Source organism: Nerophis ophidion, linkage group LG06 (assembly GCF_033978795.1).
Source record: "Nerophis ophidion isolate RoL-2023_Sa linkage group LG06, RoL_Noph_v1.0, whole genome shotgun sequence".
In the NCBI taxonomy this organism is placed as follows: Eukaryota; Metazoa; Chordata; class Actinopteri; order Syngnathiformes; family Syngnathidae; genus Nerophis; species Nerophis ophidion.
The window spans coordinates 34,601,131-34,625,542 of NC_084616.1; the positions used below are offsets into that span (position 1 = coordinate 34,601,131).

The 24,412-nt window shown below is 40.6% G+C and overlaps 1 protein-coding gene across 2 annotated transcripts in view; it reads left to right on the forward strand.

The window, feature by feature from the left end:
- cpne5a (copine Va) overlaps positions 1-24,412 on the forward strand; it is a 266,519-nt gene that overhangs the window by 49,289 nt on the left and 192,818 nt on the right. For both annotated transcript variants that reach the window (XM_061903539.1, XM_061903540.1), the window contains exon 3: positions 170-216. In XM_061903539.1, the coding sequence (XP_061759523.1) occupies positions 170-216 (47 nt within the window). The remainder of the gene's footprint in view (positions 1-169; positions 217-24,412) is intronic.

The window sequence follows — 24,412 nt, forward strand, 5'->3', positions numbered from 1 at the left end:
ATGCATTGCGGCGACATCGAACTTGGCACTTCATTGTGCAGGGCGAGTGTTAATTAATGATGCATGTCTGTAAAGAAAGGCACAAACGCTGTTTGGAGGAACAGCAATAAAGCTCGAATGTGCTCATTCAGTAACTCCTTTTGATTTTTGGCTTTTTCTCTTACCACAGTGGTGGTGTTGTACACCCAGGGTGTGGAATGCAAACAGTGGCGAGAGGTAAGACCCCCACCCATACCCTCATGCTACAAGTTAACACAAGCCACCTATCATGACATATATTGTATGACAGTCAACTTGCTACTCACATGGTAAATCATTCTGCCATTGATTGACCTTGCAAACACCCTGACAAAGATTACGTCAGCTACCGCTCCCTCCCTCAACACACCCACTCCCGTGCTTTCATGCAGTTGACCATCGGGCCCTAATCAGACCCAAGGGACAAATACAAGCAAAAGAAGAAGAAAGCGAAGACTGCTACAACGGTCCTAGTGGGATTATTACAACCTCCCAGGAATCCCAATGGATGTCTTTACAAAGAAGCAACATCTTACAATAAACTTGAAAATACTTGACAATCTGACATTTTCACTCTCTGGACACTTGCTTTGAAACAGAAATATGTTACACACAGAACAAAAGAGTTTGCTAGCTTAACTTCTACTTTTTTCACACAAATAGATTTTAATGACGCGTTATAGTCATTTGACTGCATATACTGATTTGACATTACAGATTAGATAGATTGTTAGTACTTTATTGATTCCTTCAGGAGAGTTCCCTCAGGAAAAGTGTCACGACCAGAACAGAACTCTGAACACAGATGCAGGAATTAAATACAACGTATTTATTTGATCAAGGGAAGGGGTCCAAAACGGGAGAAACAAAACAGGCTATAAAAACACAACTGACCTGAGCTCTAAACTAAACAAAAATATCAATAACTCAAAATGCTCTGTCTACGGAGGGAAAAAAGGGGCTATGAACGAAACCCTACTAAGTATAACAAAAGCCGCTCTAAAGGAGGCGATACTAGGAAGATAATCTTACCTGACAAAACTTACAAATCAAATTACTCCTGTGGATCCAAAAAGGTACAAGAACGTGGCTGTGGTCAATGCTATGGCAGGGAAAGCTGGAGGTACGCACATGAAGTAACAAGACACTCTGGCACAAGACAAGGGGAGGACGAGACATTTATACACATGAGGGAGTGTGACACAGCTGGGCACAATCAGGCAATCAGGAGTGACGTCAGACCAGTGAAACAGGAGGAAGGGCAAGTGATCTAAAACGAGAGGGAGAATTAAAATTTCAAAATAAAACAGGAAATGAAAAGACCACATGACACCAGACGAAAACCAGACAAGACTTCACCCAGGTGTGACAGAACCCCCCCTTCTAGGGCCGACTCCTGACGGCCCAGGGACCTCAGGGTGGAGTCTATAGAAGTCCCGGATCAGGGAGGGTACATCAATGTTCCGTTGGGGAATCCACTCTCTCTCTTCTGGACCGTACCCCTCCCAATCCACCAAAAACTGTCTACCTCGACCTCTTTTGCGTACTGCTAAAAGTTTCTAGACCCGGTACAGAAGTCCTCCATCTGCTGCTTCCCGCGGCGGGGGGGTTGGTGACTGGGACCATGGGGCTTTCTTTGGCAGGCTTGACTTGGCTGACATGGAAAGTAGGGTGGACGCGGAGCGACCTGGGTAGGCGTAAGCGTACTGCTGCTGGACCAATGATCTTGGTGATGGGGAAGGGACCCACAAATCTGGGCGCCAATTTATTGGAGGGTACCTTGAGGTGCAGGTCTTTGGCGGATAGCCATACTCTCTGTCCTGGTTGGTAATCAGGTGCTGGGCGGCGCTTTCGGTCGGCTGCTTTCTTTAACCGATCTCCTTGGCGAGCGAGCACTTTTTGGGCCGCGAGCCAGATGCGACGGCATCTGCGCACCGGGGCGTGGGCTGAGGGCACGGAAACCTTTGGCTCAGTGTCTGGGAACACTGGCGGTTGGTAGCCGTAGAAACACTTGAAGGGGGAGAAGCCAGTAGCCGAGGTAGGCAAGAGGTTATGGGCATATTCCACCCAGACCAGGTGGGAACTCCACGTTGTTGGGTTCTGGGACACGAGGCATCGGAGGCCGGTTTCCAGTTGTTGATTGAGGCGCTCGGTCTGGCCGTTTGCCTCCGGGTGGTATCTTGATGTCAGGCTGGCTGTAGCCCCGATGAGCTTGCAGAACTCCTTCCAGAACCGTGAGATGAATTGGGGGCCCCGGTCTGATACAATGTCTGTGGGAAATCCATGAATTCTAAAAACGTGTTGCATCAATATCTGAGCAGTCTCCTTGGCTGTGGGCAACTTTGGCAAGGCAATAAAATGTGTCATCTTTGAAAAACGATCGACCACTGTGAGCACCGTAGTGTTACCTCTTGAGACTGGGAGGCCAGTGACAAAGTCCATAGAGATGTTAGACCACAGTCTGGAGGGGATAGGCAGAGGCTGTAGAAGTCCAACACGTAACCCGGAGGATGTTTTGTTACGAGTGCAGACCGGACACGCCTCGATGTACTCCCGGACCCCCGCCTCCATGGATGGCCACCAGAACCGCTGTGAGATCATAAACATAGTTCTCCGGAACCCCGGATGGCAGGTAAGCTGCAAGGTGTGAGCCCAATGAACCACCTGTGGGCGCAGACTCACCGGGACAAACAGGCGATTCTCTGGGCACCCACTAGGTGGAGGGGTATCACCATTAGCGTGCCTTACCTCTCGTTCTATCTGCCAAGTTACCGCTCCAACCACACAGTTCAGTGGGAGGATGGGTTCTGGTACCTTGGCAACAGGCTCAGGGTCGTAGAGGCGTGACAAGGGAGTCTGACTTGACTTTGCGGGACCCCGGCCTGTAAGACAACGTGAAGTTAAAACGATTGAAAAACATCTCCACCTGGCCTGACGTGAATTCAGTCTCTTGGCGTTTCGTATATATTCCAAGTTCTTGTGGTCAGTCCAAACTATGAAAGGATGTTGTGCCCCCTCTAACCAATGTCGCCACTCTTCCAGCGCTACCTTAACTGCCAGGAGTTCCCTGTTGCCAACATCATAGTTACGTTCTGCAGGGCTCAATCGGCGAGACAGAAAAGCACTGGGGTGGGTCTTCCCATCTGCTTGCAGTCTTTGGGATAAGACCGCCTCAACTCCCTGGTTTGACGCGTCCACCTCGACCACAAATTGGCGTTGTGGATCTGGTAGCGTTAGGATGGGTGCAGTCGTGAAGCGGCGGTTGAGATCCTGGAACGCCCAATCTGCCTCCGGAGACCAGTGGAAGCGTACCTGTGGAGAAGTCAGTGCATGGAGAGGGGAAGCTATTGCGCTAAAGCCTCTGATAAATCGTCTGTAGAAGTTCGCAAAACCGAGGAATTGCTGAACCTTCTTACGACTATCAGTTGTTGGCCACTTGGCGACTGCGCTAACTTCAGCCGGATCCATCTGTACTCTTCCAGGGGCTACAATGAAACCCAGGAAGGAGATGGTGTCGGTATGGAATTTGCACTTTTCAGCTTTTACGTACAGGTGTTTTTCCAGGAGCCGTTGCAAAACCTGGCTGACATGGTGTCTGTGAATGTCCAGATTGTCAGAATAAATTAGAATGTCATCAAGATAGACGAAAACAAAATTGTCCAAAAAGTCCCTCAGCACATCATTAATCATAGCATTAGTGAGACCAAAAGGCATCACTAAATATTCGTAGTGGCCACTAGGGGTGTTGAATCCGGTTTTCCACTCACCACCCTCCCTAATACAAATGAGGTGATAAGCATTGCGTAGGTCAAGCTTGGTAAAAACTTTGGCCTGCTGCACCTGATCGAAAACTGATGACATTAATGGGAGAGGGTACCGGTTCTTTCTTGTTATATCGTTGAGGGGACTATGGTCTATACACGGTCGCAAGGTGCCGTCTTTCTTGGATACAAAGAAAAACCCTGCTCCACAGGTGAGGATGAGGGACGGATAAGTCCCGCTTTAAGTGAGGATTGTATGTAGTCTTTCATAGCATGTCTTTCGGGACCTGAAACAGAGTATAGGCCCCTTGGGGATGGTAGATCCGGGAATGAGGTCTATAGCACAATCATAAGGACGATGTGGTGGGAGCGATGTAGCTTTAGCTTTATTAAAGACCTCCTTCAGGCGGTGATAGCAAGGAGGTACGGAAGTCAAATCTGGGTGCTCTAGTTCTGCGGTAAAGTGAGCAGAAACAGAGTTGATATTCATGGCGGTTCTTACTGGGGCACTAACCCTCATACACTTCCCCACGCAGTTCCTTCCCCAGCCCCTGATTTTGCCTGTGGGCCAGTCTATGTGGGGGTTGTGGTGAACAAGCCATGGATGTCCCAATACCAGGGTGTGTGCTGGTGAGTGAAACAAAAAAAAAGTTCAATAGTTCGTGGGTGGTTATCAATCTCTATGGCTACGGGTTCTGTTATATGGGTGATCGTGAATAAAGCGCTACCATTAAGGGCGTTAGCCTTAATGGGTGGTGTGATGACCCTTGTTTTTACTCCCAATATCTTGGCTAAACCCAAGTCCATTAAGCTCTCATCGGCCCCCGAGTCAATTAAAACATGCATATCCACATTAATAGAGTCATTGGTTACCTTAATAGGTGTCAAGGTACGCACGGTAGTACTTGAGGAAGGATTCTGATCCCTCACCTGGGTCGACTTGGAAGGGCAGGCGGCCATGAGATGCCCCACCTCTCCACAATAGAAACATCGCCCCTCCTTAAGGCGACGTTGGCGCTCTACCAGAGGGAGTCGTGCCTGGCCCAACTGCATGGGCTCCTCTCCCCTTCCAGGCAGGGAATAGGGAAGCTGTGCTGTTGGTTGAAGACCTGGAGTAGGACTGGCAGTGAGGGAAAACTGCGGCTGGTGGTCTGGATCTGTCGGACAGCCTCCATGGAGCAACTTGAGCTCCCGTAGTCGTTGGTCTGTCCTGATGGCGAGAGTGATGAGGTCGTCCAGGTTCGCGGGTAAGTCTATGGGTAGGAGTCGCTCCCGAAGCGGGCCGGCCAGCCCCTTGAAGAAGACGTCATAGAGTGCTGTAGTGTTCCATCCGCTGTCTGCGCCCAGGGTTCGAAAACGAATGGCATAATCAGAAGCTGATTCTTTCCCCTGATGAATCCTACTTAGCTCTCTGGCCTTTTCGCGCTCGGTAGAGACAGGGCCAAAAGTCTTTTGGAGAGTCTCAGTGAAGTCTTGGAGTGAGCTGCATATGTGAGAGCCCCTAGACCACTCTGCCATGGCCCATTTCCTTGCTCCCCCCGCCAGATAAAAGACACCTTAGCACGATCGGTGGGGAAGGCGTGGGGCGAGAGCTCAAAATGCATCTCACAGATTAGGATGAATTCTTTGCATTGTCCGGGTTCGCCTGCAAAGCGTTCAGGAGAGGCCAATCGGGCTCCCACTCCACTATGAATGGTGGGGAGTACCTGAGTCAGGGGAACTGGCTGCGGCTCAGGCACAGGGGGTGCGGAACCAGGCTTGGTCATTTCGGTGAACCAAAGTTGCCCCTGTGCCGCAAGTTGGCCCACCTGGGAGGTAACAGCAGTCCAAAACTTCTCTTGGGTTCGGGCGATCCCCTGGATTTCCTGGCCCAAGACTGCCACCCGCTCCTCATGAGCGGAGAGGCGGGATTCCTGCGCATGAAGGGCCGCGGCCAACTGCTTTGATCCTGCTGTGTCCATACTGGCCAGAGTGTACTGTCACGACCAGAACAGGACTCTGAACACAGATGCAGGAATTAAATACAACGTATTTATTTGATCAAGGGAAGGGGTCCAAAACGGGAGAAACAAAACAGGCTATAAAAACAACTGACCTGAGCTCTAAACTAAACAAAAATATCAATAACTCAAAACGCTCCGTCCACGGAGGGAAAAAAGGGGCTATGAACAAAACCCTACTAAGTATAACAAAAGCCGCTCTAAAGGAGGTGATACTAGGAAGATAATCTTACCTGACAAAACTTACAAATCAAATTACTCCCGTGGATCCAAAAAGGTACAAGAACGTGGCTGTGGTCAATGCTATGGCAGGGAACGCTGGAGGTACGCACATGAAGTAACGAGACACTCTGGCACAAGACAAGGGGAGGACGAGACATTTATACACATGAGGGAGTGTGACACAGGTGGGCACAATCAGGCAATCAGGAGTGACGTCAGACCAGTGAAACAGGAGGAAGGGCAAGTGATCTGAAATGAGAGGGAGAATTAAACTTTCAAAATAAAACAGGAAATTAAAAGACCACATGACACCAGACGAAAACCAGACAAGACTTCACCTAGGTGTGATAAAAAGTACGATTAAGAAAATGTAAGAAATATATTTTGTTGGGAAATAAGCAATAATCCTTCTTTTAATCACAATTTATTAATGTTATTCATTATACAATGAAAAATATCACCCATGAAAATGAGAAGACACCCGTAAATAGTTTCCGGATAAAACAACAGTACATATGAGAACATGGATTCCATATTTGTTCAATTATTAGGAGTAAAACAACGTTTTTAATTTCAACCCGAGGGCCATTTTTGGCTCAAAGATCGTTTTATTATTGATCTATTTAAAAAAATATATATATTAAAAATGTATATAATAAAAAACTACAGTAATTTGCAGTAGGGAAGGGTACCAAATTGGGTACATTTATATAGTGGGCACCTACCAAATCCCATCGGTAATACCAGGTAGCGATTCAGGTACAATCACACGGTGCTATATTTCGATACCTTTGTTGCACGTGACGCCATGTCTGGTTGCAGACTTAAACATTTGGCGGGGAAACAAGCAGCACCTCAGACCGGACCAAAAGGCCTTTATGTAATTTTGCAAAGCCTGATAGACAACGCTTGAATGTAAAATAAGGCTCCACTTTTTTTCCAAAATACGCAAGCTTAATGCTAGTTTACATCGGATATGTCGTTTACATGCTACTGATAAGCTTTAACGATTTTACATGGCGATTTCAAACGTAAAAATTTGGTAATTAAAAACTAAAACTAAGAAGCATGTACAATCAAACAGCGGGTGCGTGATAGGTACAATACTACAGTATAGTACAATAGTACAGTATAACCACGTCTTAGGGCGCAACATAAGACTAGCCATTCAACCTAATGGCAAAGACTATACTTCCTAGCTAGGCAAAACATCGTAGCCTATACACTACTGCCATCTAACATTCTGCAGTTGCAACTGTGTGCAAAGTCTATTGTCTAAATCAAGATATACCAAATTGCATATGCAAAGTATTGTTATCATCGTCAATTCATTGTTAAATGTTAAACAATAATACAAAAATTAACACATTCACATTTATTAACACTTGAATCCACAAGTACCACAACAATACTGAAAATTGTGACAGTTGAATACTGTTATGATTCCCAGGTACTAGTACACTGGATTTAACTCAAAACAAAATGTATCGTCCACACATTGCATTTTTCTGTACGGCGGAAAGAGTTTTGACACTCCTGGTCCAGCCAAAATAAAATAGAATAGAATAGAAAGTACTTTTTTGATCCTTGGGGGAAATTCAGCACCACAGTTCGCTCACAATAAACAATAAACACTTAATTATGTTTTACATGTAAATAATACAAATACTGTCTATTATACAGCATTATTCACATGTGAATAATATAAATAAAGTCTATTATACATTTGAGTACAGTCAAAAAGGAACATATGCATTATACAGTCTGGTGGCTGTCCGTATGAAGGACTTCCTGTGTAGTTCCGTGTTGCAAATGTAGTGCCATGTAAACATAATCTGCATATACAGTATCAAACTGCCTTCATTTCATTTCAGTATATATGAAATATATAGTAGTGCACAAACCTCAAATAAGGCCGTTTGGTAAGCTGTGACTTGTCAGGCAAAAGCGGTTCCCCTCCAGTCCAGTAGGTGGTGCAACTGCACCTGAAGCTTTTTTTTCGCTACAGGGCCATCTGCATCTTGATCACTGATCCTCTTGAGCCCAGTGTAAACAGAGCACAATTAGGTCCTCGATCCACATTTAAATGTGCGCAGAAGTTGAGTGTCTTCTTTTTTGGTTTTATTTTATGGTCTACAGTAGTTCATGTAATGTTCGTGAAATGTTTCAAATCAGTGACACATTTTTCAGATTTGTTGAAATGTGCACGTGTAACTATGTGATGTTTCTAAATGTAACTTGTTAAACATGTCTGAAACAAACAAATAAACCATAACATAACATACCATCATAACATAACAAATAGCATTGTGTATTAGGCTTTTGTAAGCAGATGCGTCACTGTGTATTGAGAAGCGTGTTTGTCCAACTGTTGTGATTTTCCCCTGTGTCATGATCATTTTTAGTCAGAAACTCATCATTTTCCAATATTTCAAGACCAACAAACCATGGGTGGGTTTCATTTCAGCTTCCATGTTCTTTAAGGCTGCGTGAACTAGTGTGGCTGTGAAAAAGCAGGTAGGAGTTGTACTGATTTGCCATGCAAATACACAGCAGTGTCATGCACAAGAGCAGTGTTTGGGGCCACTATAAGAGCCTCCTACACCTGTCACCTCTGGTTACACTGCTCCGCCTGAGCTTTCCACCAGTGGGTGCAGCCGCAGAGTATCTTCCAAAGCAGGAACCAGGTCTGCTGGTGTAGCTGAGAGCCCAATCAAGCTGTGCACTATTGATAAAGCTACGTGGGTCTTTTGACACTCTGCCTTTGAATGAGTTTTTTGTTCTCTGGAGTGTAGATATGGTTGGTGGGTTGATTGGCGTACCTTTTACTTGATCCAATTATTCTTCCATTGTACATCCTTCGTACTGGTTAGCTGCTCATTCAGTCTTTTCTGAAGAATTTGACACACTTGATGAACTGTGTTTTAATCCTCGGCCTCCATGTACCTTCGGTGTCATTTTACCGTAAACATTTTAAATGAGGATTAACTACCTGCTTTTGAATGTTAAAATGACAATGTTACATGGGGGTTGTTTATTGTCAAAGTCAGATCTTTCACCTCTCATGTTATGTTTGGACTGTAGTACCTTGATTTTCAATAGTAATATGTTCATAAAGGTCAGACCAAAACTGAAAAACTATTTCCCACTAAACATAGTACAAATTTAATTATCCACAAAACACATGTCATAGGGAAGAATGATTATAGGCAGAAAACAATGCAAATCATACCTGAATGACTAATGAAATGGATAAATGCACCTTTAACATGGTGATAAACAGAGAGGGAGGAGAAGGCACATAGGTGCTAACTTTATACTTTCCACAAGTTATTTTTTTAAATTATTTATTCAACGGTGTTTCTTGCAACACTCTTTATTTTGCGGCAGTACTCAAAAAAAAAAAAAAAGCAAAGAGACTCAGCCATAAATTCCTCTCCCCAAGGACAAACTGAGTAGTTTTTAGGCGCAATGTTTGGTCGTACTAAAACCAGATTAAACTTTCTGCAAATTGTTATTAAATACATCACTGGACACATGGGTTGTAACAAAACAGAGGTATACCAATCGAGGATAATGGCATTCGTATGTCAGTGCTTGAAACTAATACGCACCTCTTCCCTTCCTTTTCCGCTTCAGACACTATTGCAGACCTATGATGATTCTGAACTACAGTACATTTAAAACACTTCCTTGTGGGCTAAATATATCAATCAATCAACATGTACTTATATAGACCTTATCAATAAGTGTGTCAAAGGGCTTCACAAACTCACAACGGCATCCCCAGATCTAAACCAGCATCCGGCAAGGAAAAACTCAAAGATCCCAGTTAGGGAAAGAGAAAAAACCTTGTAAAGGGACCCTCTGGGATTTGAATGCTTCAACAGAGGTAGCATCTCTAACTGTTACTGGTAAGGCATTCTAGAGTACTGGAGCTCGACTTTACCATGAATTGATTATCGTGGACCCCGACTTAAACAAGTTGAAAAACGTATTCAGGTGTTAAAATTTAATGGTCAATTGTACGGAATATGTACTGTACTGTGCAATCTACTGATACAAGTTTCAATCAATCAATCAATCAATCAATCAATCGACTATTAATCACTCTAGAGGTTGCAGACTTGGGACACATTTTAGCAATAGGACAGCAATTAAAGAAGTCTGTTTTAGTGAAATTCTTAATGTGCAGCTGGAATTTTCTTAGAGTTGAGGTGCAAAAAATTGCCTGACATCCATTATTTAATTGAATTAAAACATGCCTCCAGATGGCAATAATCTGGCGTGTTGGTCAGTTTTAGGGGCACGTAAAGTTCAGTTTCACAATATTAAGTACATATGCACACTGCTCGCAGTTTTATGTCATTACTATGTCCTACCTTCTCTTGTTTCCCCAAACTCAACTGCCGTCATCCAGAGCTCTTTTGCCTCTGACTGACATCTTCACTTAATATCCGAATAAGTACGTCTACCTCACTTTGATGTCACAATGTAGCCAGACGGCAAGACAGTGTTCAGAGACTTTGTGCAAACTCATGCCAAAATGCATGATTGTTATAATGTGACTACCCAACATTGTAACATTTGTACGTCAGAAGATACTGCTGTTTATATTTGAATTCTGTTGCTAACAAAAACAGCAGCATCTACCAATGTTTACAATCAATATAAACGAGCACCACTCCAATGCTAACAATTTTCCTGTATAATTTATGTGGCCTTTGGGTAATATATTTTACCTGTACGTCCCATCTTCAGTTACTCAGTATTTTGACACTTTTCTATGGAGGTCGCTCAGCTATGCTATGATCCGTGGCCCAGATCATGTTTTTGTTATGTTCTGTTATTTTTTTGACTCCCTTAGTTTCTGTTTTGTGCATCTCTGGGTTTGTTTTGGTTTCTACGGAAATTAATTTGGTTCACCTGCCTCTGGTAAGTGGTCGGCACGCTCACCTGCAGTCGACCACTAATAAGAGAGCTATTTATTCACCCCTCTCGCCACCCTGACTTCTTTGTTTGCTGTATACAACAGGTTACGTTGGTATTTCTTGATTCTTAGTTTATGATTCCTGTGCTAAGTGGTTATCTTAGCTTCCCGTGCGATCGGCACCTTTTGCTTGTTTTCTATGTTTGGTACATGTTTGATTGACGAAGATTAAATCATGTTCCTACCTGCAAATCCTGTCCGGAGTCGTCCATTTGCATCCCGAGGGAACGAACCTCGCAGTAAGCTGCAACCCCATCGTAACAAGCTGAGCGACTGATCCAGTAAAGAATCCTGAAGCTTATATTCTCAGAAGTCAATCTCTCTATTGTAGTATTGACTTGGATGAAGGGAGCACAATGGTTTGCACTGTCGCTTCGTAGCAAAACATTTCCTTGGTTTGAATAACATGCTGGATGAAATTCACGCGTGTTCGTCACTGTTCTTTAGCTACACCCATTGTCCAAAAACATGTGCAGTAGAAAATCTGAATTTACAACAAATGTGCATGTGTACTATCTTCTCAATCAATCAATCAATCAATCAATCAATCAATCAATCAATCAATTAATCAATATTCATTCAGTCCTTAATCACAAATGTCTCAAAGTGCTGCACAAACCACAACAACATCCTCAGGTCTGATCCCACATCAGGGCAAGAAAGAACTCAACCCAATGGGAACAATGTGAACCCCCCTCCCCCAACTGATGCACTGAAGAGGGATTCACCGCGGGTCCAGACTTGGGACAGCTAGCGCTTCCTCCATAGAAACTGATCCGTGGCCACCTAAAAACCTCTCCATGTATGAGAGAGGGACAGAGCAGAAAAGATAGAAGGCAGATCAACTGGTCTAAAATGTGTCTATTTCAAGGCTGGAGTGTAAATAAGTTTCAAGATGGGACTTAACGGCTTCTACTGGCGGAGCATCTGTAACTGTTACCGATAGGGAATTCCAGAGTATTGGAGCCCGAAAAGAAAACGGTCTATAGCCCACATACTTTTTTTGGGTTGTGGGAATCACTAATAAGCAGGATTTCTGGCCAGGACATATGGTACAATACAATCAGCAAGATAGGATTGAGTTCGACAGTTAAGTATTTTATATGTAAGTAGTAAAACCCTAAAGTTGCTTCTTAAGTGCACAGAAAGCCAGTGCAGGTGAGCCAGTATAGGCTTAACATGATCAAATCATTTCTTTCATGTCAGTCGTATGATTGATGGGTGATTAGTCCAGGGTATACGCTGCCTTTTCCACCTATGTCAACTGGAGCAGTCTTCAATTCCCCTGGTCCGCTAATGGTCCTGCTCAGTATTTTGATTATGTGCAAAGCTCACACTTGCCAGTTTTGAGAGTGGAAGAAGTATTGATGTGCCTCCAAAGAACACCCTGTTCGGTCTCTTTGGTCTGCTAATTCCTACATTAATCAATCGCTAGCAATCACACTATCATCCCCTATTGCTGTGACCTACTCCCACCATTACATAATTCTCCGTTGGTCACTGTTGGCAGCCTTCTTTCAAAAGAAGGAGCAAGAGTCGGATTTTAACATCCTTCCAGCATGCGGTATCCAAGGCGATGTGTGGTGGTCACAGCAAAGTGTCAAAAATCCACCTGAATGTCGTCAGATAAGCTGCTTGTCTGTTGAAATTTTTTCCTGTAATGTGGTCTACTAGATGCGATCACAAAGGTGTGATCCTGTAATCCTGCTGCAACCTCATCCCCTCATCAACACTCCATCTGCTACTTCACTTTATAGTCTACTTCCTTCTGGGGAGGCTTCAATTACTTCTCTTTGAAATATTCATCTTGGATGCAATTAGCATTGGGCGTGTTAGTGTTGGAGGTTTGGTCTCTTTATTAGCAGATAAGCTCAGAGTGGCTTTCACTATTACAATAATAAACTTCACTGAACCCCAAAAGGGGGCTTCAGATCTGTGTAGGTGGCTAGCGAACCATAGTTACGTTACTATAAACTTGTGCTGATTTCTTAAAACTAATAATTTCAAATGATACATTTTTCAATCACATTAATCACACTTTTGAACTTGGATTATAAATGATTATTCATAGGTTATTACTTGCTTGCATAATTTCATTTAACGTAAAAAGTCCCCAATATTTGGACATTAAATACAATTTTACTCATTAAGGAACATTTTTTAAAATGTTTTACTTGGATGAATATCATTTATTTGCACAAAACTCAATAACACTTTTTACATTAAGTCCGGGCAAGGTGTATTTTGTAATGCATTGTTATTTTCTTACATTTTATGTACTGTTTTTGAAGGCTACTGTTAAACAAAAAAAAGTGTTAGGATCAACTATACTGTGAAAGAAGTGGGTCCCAATTGGAGAAGCCCTGCATTAATCCATGTTTTTTTTTGTGCAAATTCCCGTCCAAAGACGTTAATGTATCAACCTGAATTGCTTGATACATCAAATAGTCGTGACAAAATATTCATATCTGTCAGTATGGAAAATCCCTTTCATCATGATCAGAAACATATCTCTGTCAAATCTCATCATTGTAATTTGTGGTGCGTGTGTACGATTTTAAGAACGAACATGAGCTGAATTAGATAGAGAATCCCTTCTGGGATCAAGATAATAAAATGTAACATTTTCAGATGCTTGTGTGATTTCCCTGGTGACAAATGTTCAAGCTGTAGTAAAACTCTGCTTGTTATTTTCTTTTAATTACATTTTTTTCCCAACATAGCCATCATTCCCTCTTCAATCGGTATGTGTCCATGCACTAAATTATGTCCAATTTCCCAAATAGTTTGGCTCTAAATAAGCCTCCTACAACCCATGGAAACACCTTAATCTAACCTTTAGATTTTTTTAAAAGTCGGACTCACGCACATGGATTATGCGATTGGAAACTAGACCTCTTGAGGGGGTGTGTGCGGCCGGAAAGGACCTTTCATATCGCGCACGTTCCAGTCTCAACGTGTAGGATTCAACCCGAAAGCAGATGCTATTCAATAAAAACATTACCAACAATTGTAATGATGAGGAGACTGTTAATGTGCTTCACACATGAATATATTAGAACATTTTGAAGTGCATCGGTAGAAGAAAAAAAGAAACACAGATTCATTTAAGAAGTTTGCCAAAGAAATGTAAAATGCCGGCTTAATTCAGACTCCCGAACAAAATATGAATGTGATGAAAGATAATGAAGCAGGTATATCAAAGGTGAATAACAATATGTACACTAACCTTTTTACGCTACATATGTGCGAGCCAAATTGATTAACTTTCCGCACAACGGGCAAGATAGTCCAGAACAATAGCAGCTTTCTTCTGGATATCAGTTGGGGAGCAAACAGTCTTTTCCTTTGGATTTAAAACATCTTCTATCAATCCACAGAGTTTTTGATTGATTGATTGAAACTTTTATTAGTAGATTGCACAGTACAGTACATATTCCGTAAAATTGACCACTAAATGGAAACACCTGAATAAGTTTTTCAACTTGTTGAAGTCGGGGTCCACGTTAATTACGAATAAACTCAGAGACATTCAAAAGTTTTGATACAAAGGTTTTCGTTTGTAAATTTATATATAAAAAAAAAACTCTTCCGCTGCCTTTCTTTGCATCCAACACCAGACATTCTTGGAAGTTGTGTTATGTTCGTAGCACAATCTAAGATGATTTGTTTTGATGCTGTCTGCTTTTAACATCGATTTAGCCATTACAGACTTAATATTTCGAATCTGTGCCAATACTACAGCGGACATCAAGTTGTAAAAATCCGCTAATCCTAGTCAAACGTCATAGGTCGACCGGAAAAGTAATTCAGTTTCCCGCGCTAAAATTAAATAAGCACCCCCCAGTGTACGGGAGGCACAAGGAGTATGACCAATAGTGTGGATGGATACTTGGACTTCGCGCGTAGGTGTGAAAATACCAAAGAATCTGACTAATCTAGTGCATGAAAACCAGAGGTGGGTAGTAACACGCTACATTTACTCCGTTACATCTACTTGAGTAACTTTTGGGATAAATTGTACTTCTAAGAGTAGTTTTTATGCAACATACTTTTACTTTTACTTGAGTATATTTATAGAGAAGAAACGCTACTTTTACTCCGCTCCATTTATCTGCAATCAGGTCGCTACTCGCTACTTTTTTTTTATCAATCTGTTAATGCACGCTTTGTTTGTTTTGTTTTTGTCGGACACGCATTCAAAGTAGGAACTACGCATGCTTGCGTTTCACCAATCACATGCAGTCACTGGTGACGTAGGACCAATCAAACAGAGCCAGGTGGTCACGTGACCGTCACACGTAGAACCTGACATGTTGAAAAACTTATTGGGGTATTACCATTTAGTGGTTAACTGTTCGGAATATGTAATGTACTGTGCAATCTACTAGTAAAAGTTTTAATCAATCAACCAATCAATCAAAAGTGTAAAGGAAAAAAGACACTTTTTATTTCAACCGTACTTCCAGTCAAAAGCCTAAAGACTGATCGCACAGTTCCTGTCTTCACAATAAAAGTGCCGCTCCATCGCGCCTGCGCTAACAAAATAAGAGTCTCCGAAAGCCAGCGCAAACAAACTAGCAAGCTACGGAGTTTGCCGCCAATGTATTTCTTGTAAAGTGTATAAAAACGAATATGGAAGCTGGACAAATAAGATGCCAAAAACCAACGACTTTCATGATGTACTAGACAGGAAGGAGGAACTTTTTTTCTCCTCCATTTGAAAACCGGGACGTTATCAGCACTATACTGTCTGATTCCAATCAATGCAAGTCATCAGAATCAGGTAATACACCAACTTATATTCTTGTTAAATGATAAATAAATGGGTTGTACTTGTATAGCGCTTTTCTACCTTCAAGGTACTCAAAGCGCTTTGACACTACTTCCACATTTACCCATTCACACACACATTCACACACTGATGGAGGGAGCTGCCATGCAAGGCGCTAACCAGCACCCATCAGGAGCAAGGGTGAAGTGTCTTGCTCAGGAAACAACGGACGTGACGAGGTTGGTACTAGGTGGGAATTGAACCAGGGACCCTCGGGTTGCGCACGGCCACTCTATCACTGCGCCACGCTTGTCTTCATTAAAGATAGGAATCTATATGCTAAACATGCATGTATATTCATTAAAACACCTTTAAAATGTGAACAAAAACGGCAAAATAAATAAATATAAATTATATACTGTATATATAAAGGTATGTATATATCCATCCATCCATCCATCCATTTTCTACCGCTTATTCCCTTTCGGGGTATGTATATATATATATATATATATATATATATGTATATATATATATATGTATATATATATATATATATACACATATATACATATACATACACACATATCATATATATATATATATATATATATATATATATATATATATATATATATATACATATATATATGATATGTGTGTATGTATATGTATATATGAGGTAGATCACCTCGACTTGGTCATTTATTAAGTAATTGATTAACGTTGAAAAACTTATTGGGGTGTTACCATTTAGTGGTCAATTGTACGGAATATGTACTGTACTGCGCAAAATACTAATACATGTTTTAATCAATCAATGCCTACTGAGCCTATGGTGCTGTTAAGTTATTGTGGCTCAATTTGCCTTAATTTATTTTTATTTTAATGTATTATTATTTAATATATAATATTGTTTTAGTTGCTTAAGAGATATTCCTGGCTCTGAATTTGCTCATTGCTATTTTTATGTTTTTGTGCATTATTTGTTGCCGTAATCATTAAACGAACAGGTTACTCATCAGTTACTCACTACTCGAGTAGTTTTTTCACAACATACTTTTTACTTTTACTCAAATAAATATTTGGGTGACTACTCCTGACTTTTACTTGAGTAATAAATCTCTAAAGTAACAGTACTCTTACTTGAGTACAATTTCTGGCTACTCTACCCACCTCTGATGAAAACGTATTGAATATCTGAGTAAATGTAACTTTTTTTTACTCTAGAGAATCCAGTGTTCCTTGCAGGGCTGAAGTGGTACAGAAGTGGCCGTAGTTTGGTTGTGGAATTTATTGGACTAAAATATGTCTTGCTTTGCCTTGCTTTTGATGCAGCAAGGGTGGATTTAAGATTGAAGAAGCTTTTGCGAAAAAAAAAAAAATTAAACTTAGTCTGTTACCTAAGTTTGTCCACCTTAAAACAGACAATAATCACTGCAATACGCCCACAAAATGAACATGCTTTAATGAAGTTAAAATGAGGGGAAAATATTGTTAAATGGACCCTTCTTTTAAAAAAACAACTTATCTTATCTATTGGTACCTGCTGTTGAGTATTTGGGATCTGCACAAGTCCCAAAAATTTGAAATCAAATCGTGGAAGCTATGCGGAGATATTTATAAAATAATATTGCCTTCTTTCCAAACTTCTTACAAACGAAATGTTTAGAAAGTGCACAATCGATGACGTCAGAGATTGTGAAAACCGTCAGTGGATTATCCATATATAATATAAATGTACGTGCTTTGCGTGCGTCCGCCATTGTAGTCTGCGCTGTAGTCAAGGGAGTAAGTTTGATTTTGAGATTGGTGGGGACACAAAAGTGCTCCAAGGCAGCACTCTGAAAGTTTACTTTTTTTTTTTTACATTAACAATCACAATTTCACGTCATGCAGATGTTATATGGTAAAGCAACTAAAATGAAAGCAAAGGAGACAACTTCGAAGAGTTCTCATCTTTAATCTTTAGTGTAGGGCTGTAGTGCAACTGTGCATCATACTGTCAATTAACATAGCCTACTGTCCATCAACAACATCAGAAATACATTAATGCAATACACCATTGAAAATAAACATAAATTAACTGTAATAATCTTTTCCCCAACTTGTGTTCAAATCACTCACAATTTTTCCCTTCAACTACTTCTTTCTATTGCTGCTTTTGTACTGTAAATATGTTTGTCACCAATACTCAAATACAAGCAGATTAGTGTCCACTGGTTGTTCCTTTTTGAAAGAGCCAAACACATGCCTCCGCCGGTCTGTAACAGAAATGAACTGCTGGCAGATTTCTCTCAGGTCAGTATTGTCCAGTTGTCCCTGATGGACATGATGGACATGGCACACAGCAAGATTGTTCAGTCTTACTTGTGTTATGGCGGTTCTAAGCCATGTTTTAAGTCTCCTTAAAAATGATAATCTAGTGAGGTTTTATTGTATTTCCACCAGAAAGTTTTGTTAATTGGTATTTTCAAACCATTGCTCACTTCTACACAAATACATGAAACTAAAAAATTATTTCAAAATTTGGCTGTTAACCGTGGTTTAAATATTAAGCACGGCTACTATTCTAAAGCCTTATCACAGCGTAGGCTATCACTCCGCCTCAGGCACGTATGACTGGTATGAATGGAAGTTGTCATGTATCCATGACAACGGACTGTTGCAGTCCGTAGTAAAAGACAGCTGATGTTTTTACGATGTTAAAAAACGGACTAAAGTAGTTGAATTCACATGTTTAACGTTAACTTTCACCTCCGGGGAGGGTTAACAATGGTAAAGGGGACTGAGCATTTACTTTCACCTGAAAAAAAACGGAGGAAAAGACGAGATGCAGTGCTAATTTGGAGCTAACGTCTGGATAGGTGGGACTATTTTTCCACAGTAAGGCTATTTTATTGGATAGTATGTATTTCTGGTTAAATAAAACTACATTAAATTGACTGAGTATTCCTATTTCATATTGCCTTTATTGGTAACAGTTTTATAAAAGCAATATATCACTCCAGTCCATGGTATATGCTCATTATAGCACTCTAAGGGGCGTGACTGGAGTGATATATTGTTTAATTATTCAATATTGTTGAGCCTCTATACACCCTTGAAGTAACTTACAGTTTGACTCCTAAAGAAGTCTCTTATATCCAGTTTTCTTTTCATTGACATCCTTCAAAACCTACAGCACACACGCACACAAACAGAAACAAACACAATGTCAATCACAGCACTGATATTAAAATCCATCTAGCTACCGTGTGCCAGGAACAACAAATGCCGAACATGTCCGGTCGCTAGCAACTAGCATGTAGGCTAGCTTTTACAAGCAGGAATAACAGCGGGGACAGCCAATCACACGTAAGTTAGCATTAAACTGGCAACCAATCAGGGAGCGATATTCAGGTTAGAGGCGGGACTTCTAGCATAGACCCACTTTTAACCCTTTCTGTGCCATAATCATTGACTAAACATTACGGGCAGCGCTTGTATTGATAGTGACTACACAGTAGCGGCTGGATATTGGTAGGGACGTGTCCTTAGCGTCCCTACCCAATTCTACGCCCTTGGCTGTAGTCAATAAGTTCCTTTTTTTCCGCCATCCTCTTGTCGTGGGGCAGACTGTGTCACACATGGACCCTCCACTGTTGCCATTTCTAATACAAAGTAGCATATGGTTCTAACTTATATCTACCAGTTTATTCACCATAGAAGTGATAAAAACTAAAACAAAGTGCCAAGGAGAAGACACAGTTGAAGTTGAGGCACGTAAATAAGACCGCCCACAAAACGGCGCATCCTGAAGAGGCAGGCAGAAAGCGGCTTAGAGACGGTCTGTAAAACATAATTTATGCAACATTTTGTGCAAAAAAAACACCATTACATATTCTGTTGACCAAAAGGAAGTGTTTAAAAGTAGAATATAGAAAAATAAAAAATATGACCCCTCAGAGCAAGATGATTGTCATCAGACAGTACAATTTATTTTTTTGTGCCAAAAAAACCCATTAACAGAACAGTAAATTATTTTAGGGTCTCCCCCACGTTTTATTCTATCTTACTTGAATCTGGCTGAGAACTGCACCTACAGCTTACTGATCTACAGACACAGTCATACACCACTTAACCACGACAGTCTGATATATCATGGAGGTCAAATTGGTTGTTATGAGCTACTTGACAGAGCATGAGGGAAGGCATTCAGTTTTCATGTTAATTTTTACATAAAGTGCCCTGTTATATATATTTATTGATATTTTATAAACCATTTTTGGTTTGCAAGAGTGTCATATCTGCAGCGGCTGGTCCCGGACAGGCACGGGAGAGTGAAAAACAAAAACAATGGCCGCTCATCGATCCCTGGCCAGTCCAACGTTGCACACATTAACAGTTTTAAGTCAAGACTAAGTCAATGCTAAGTCAACTGTCTCAGCAATTACCTTACTATTTGCAGTTTTCGCCAAAAAAAAGTGATATTTAAAAAATTTCGACAAAGTCCATTTGAGATTTGTAGTGTTTTGATTAAAGGGTGCTTAGCGTCATGAGCCGTAATTATCGTAAAATCCCGTCCCGCGAGACTCCACTTTGAGGAAAATGGACGTTTTGCCATTCAACGGTTTTGGAGCTGTGATTACAACTTCAGCCACTGCTGTTGCCGTGATTGTCAATAGAGGATGAAGGCAGCGCGGATCTCTCAAAGGCAACGTCGTTACATAAGGCAGCGGCCAGGAATAAAGGTTTTTTGGGAGAGAATTGTGAGTGAGGAATTCACAGACCAATTGTGGATTCTAGCGCCCCCTTGACACTTTTCCGGCATATGGGTCTCTCCGAGCCTGTGGGTCGGACTCCATTGTTTGGATTTACTGACCTCACATCGAGCTCACGTCTGGCTCATTCAATATGTGGAGTGGTCTAGCCAGTGTCTGTTCTCAACGGGTACTAGGCAACATTTAGCCTTTCTTAAAGAAAAATGCCCTACGCTTGCGTCGTTTTCTGCTGTACGAACCATTCAAAACGCGAAAAGGATAAATATATATGTTTTATTCTTTTGGAGGTAATTAAGAAAGGCGAAAGATGTCAAGATTTTACGGAAGACGACAGACAAGTGGTATGCACTACCAGTCCAAGGGAATAGAGTTGAAGAACGCGTGAAACTTAGACGTTGACATGAAGATAGACGAATCTCTCCTCCAGGATAGAGCTATCACGTTTTTGTTCCGAAGTCTGAATTTATTTTCTCTTCTTGTGAAAGAGTTAATCCAGTCCATATGCGATTGTCCAACTGAGGCGCCTTAATTTATAATGGACTCAACCTTTATTTACTCAAACCTGGTGATTCGATTTCTCCAAGTTGAATATAAACTTTCACCATATGTTGAACATAATATAAGTAAATTAATTCACTTCACAATACCTCTGCATAACGTTATAAGCTTATTAGCATTAAAGGAAACAACACACCGCTCTTTCCTCGTCTCCCACCGTGGTTACAGTGAAGCCAAGTGCGACATAAGCTTCATTATGCCACCTCCCCCACTATTTGAGAAGGACTGCTGTAGAAGCAGGCATTAAATTTACTCCTCTCCTTTCTTATTGGTCACCTTAGGCGCCTACTGTGTCCTGGTCAGTTGCCTTAACTTATCTCATTTTCTGCTAAGTGGATGATATGGATCCTCAATTTTCATACAAATCCTCCCGATATGATTGGATTGGCTCCAACTTGGAGACAGTAGGCATATAAAGTGACAAATCAGAAATGGGGGGGGCGGGAGTTGCTGCTCTGCGTATTCGGTGGCCGCCCCTAAGCGCTAAAAGGGTGGCAGAAAGTGGTTGCACGAGGGTCAAATAAGAAAAGGAAAATAATTGATTTTCATGACTTGAGCTCTCATTTTTTTAAAATAAAATCAGCGCAAGCATGTTCGATATAAAAGTAGTTTTCACTTAAATTGATCAAAGAATATTCAAAAAATAGTTAAGCCTAATGCAAACAACATTTCATCTGCAAAGGTGACAAATTGCTTCATTTGTCACCTTAGCGCTCATGCGCCTGCTAATAACCAGACCAGTGGTTCTCAAATGCGGGTACGCGTACCCCTGGGGATACTTGAAGGCATGCCAAGGGGTACGTGAGATTTTTTTAAAATATTCTAAAAATAGCAACAATTCAAAAATCCTTTATAAATATGTTTATTGAATAATACTTCATCAAAATATGAATGTAAGTTCATAAACTGTGAAAAGAAATGCAACAATGCAATATTCAGTTTTGTGGACATTTTCCATAAATATTGATGTTAAAGATTTCTGTTTTTTGTGAAAAAATGTTTAGATTTAAGTTCATGAATCCAGATGGATCTCTATTACAATCCCCAAAGAGCGCACTTTAAGTTGATGATTATTTCTATGTGTCGAAATCTTTATCTATAATTGAATCACTTGTTTATTTTTCAACAAGTTTTTAGTTATTTGTATATCTTTTTTTCCAAATAGTTCAAGAAAGACCACTACAAATGAGCAATATTTTGCACTGTTATACAATTTAACAAATCTGAAACTGATGACATAATGCTGTATTTTACTTCTGTATCTCTTTTTTTCAACCAAAAATGCTTTGCTCTGATTAGGGGGTACTTGAATTAAAACACATGTTCACAGGGGGTAGGTACATCACTGAAAAAAGGTTGAGAACCACTGAACCAGAAAATACGTCTAAAATGGAACAAGTTCCATATTCTATTTGCATAATTAAATAAAACAGACAGCTCTGCAAGCTCTGGAACAATAGTCTGTATAAGATGGGGAAGAAACAGTGGTCAGGGGAAGGGAAAAACACAAAGAAAATTGGGTCTGAATCCCGGACAAAACTGAGTCACAAATAACACATTTTTCTTTTCGTTCTAATTTCCTTTCCTGCAACGACTGTGATGTGTTATAACATTACATTTTTACTGCTAATAATGCCAATTGGTATCAACCGGTGGTATATAAAGTGTAAAATATATATTAATCCATAGTGTAAAATATATGTTTAATATTTAGTTATTTATCTGACCCTGCATGCAGCATATAAATAAAAATATGAATAGGCGTTTGGAAAGGTAGACCCGGTTGCGCTTTTGGCCACAGAGAGATTGCCTCGGTGTGGTGTGCAGAGGAGCGGGACAAACAGTCATATTCGCTCTGAGATTGGGCAGCCAAAAGATGGAGCTGACATCACCAGTGGGACATCACATAAAAGCGACAAATTTCATACGGCTCCTTTAAGCAAGTATGAAGTCAGGCAAGATAGTTTCATAAATATCTCCACAATGCCTTTACAATTTGATTTTCAATTTTCGGGACTTATGCAGATCCCAAATACGCAACAGAACTTTTCTTACAGACGGTAAGAAAAGTTGTTTTTTTGCATAATGAGCTCCAGTCCCGATATAGTCTTGTCTCTGGCAGCCTCTCTGTTGAAGTCCGGTACATCCCATTAGTGCGCACATTTTTTTTTTCCGCCCTCAAAAGTAACATTCAGGTTTCGGGGAGTTTGTTTTTTTCTTGGAACGTGAGCCCAGGTAGACCCCCCCCCGCCCCCACCTCCCTTAATGCCGCCCCTGTTCTGCAGCATGCTGAGAGGTGTGCAAGAGTGTAGTTGCATACTCTTGGAGTCAACATGTGCATAGTCATGTATATAGTGTCATGTACATAGTGTATATACCCCCCATTTTTTGTATATATTGTTGTTCAAATCACCTGACATGTATACTGTGTATATGTACATAATGTATCCATTTTTTTAACATCATTTTTTTATATACATGTTATAGGGTATTTATATTTTATTATTGAATGTATCAAATGTGATGAATATTTAATGCAGTGGTTCTCAACCTATTTTCAGTGATGTACCCCCTGTGAACATTTTTTTTAATTCAAGTAGCCCCTAACATTTTTGGTTGAAAAAAGAGATAAAGAAGTAAAATACGGCACTATGTCATCAGTTTCTGATTTATTAAACTGTATAACAGTGCAAAATATTTCTCATTTGTAGTGGTCTTTCTTGAACTATTTGGAAAAAAAGATATAACAATAACTAAAAACTTGTTGCAAAATAAACAAGTAACTCAATTTTAAATAAATATTTCTACAAATAGAAGTAATCATTAACTTACAGTGCCCTCTTTGGGGATTGTAATAGAGATCCATTCGGATTCATGGATTCTATAATTTTTTTCACAAAAAGGAAATCTTTAACATAAATATTTTTGGAACATGTCCACAAAAATTTTAGCTGTCAACACTGAATATTGCATTATTGCATTTCTTTTCACAGTTTATGAACTTACATTCATATTTTGTTGAAGTAATATTCAATAAATGTATTTATAAAGCATTTTTGAATTGTTGTTATTTTTAGAATATGTTTTTTAAATCTCACGTACCCCTTGGCATACCTTCAAGTACCCCCAGGGGTACGCATACCCCCATTTGAGGACCACTGATTTTATGGACCACAATGGAAAAAAGCCTTTTGGCTTTTTGTGTCATCCATTTGCCTTTTTAAAGCATTACATGGATTCAATACACTTCTCAATCAATTAATAGTGCTGCTAAAGAAATGAAAGTTGGGATCCAAAGCAATGAATATACACCGTTGGAGTGTTTG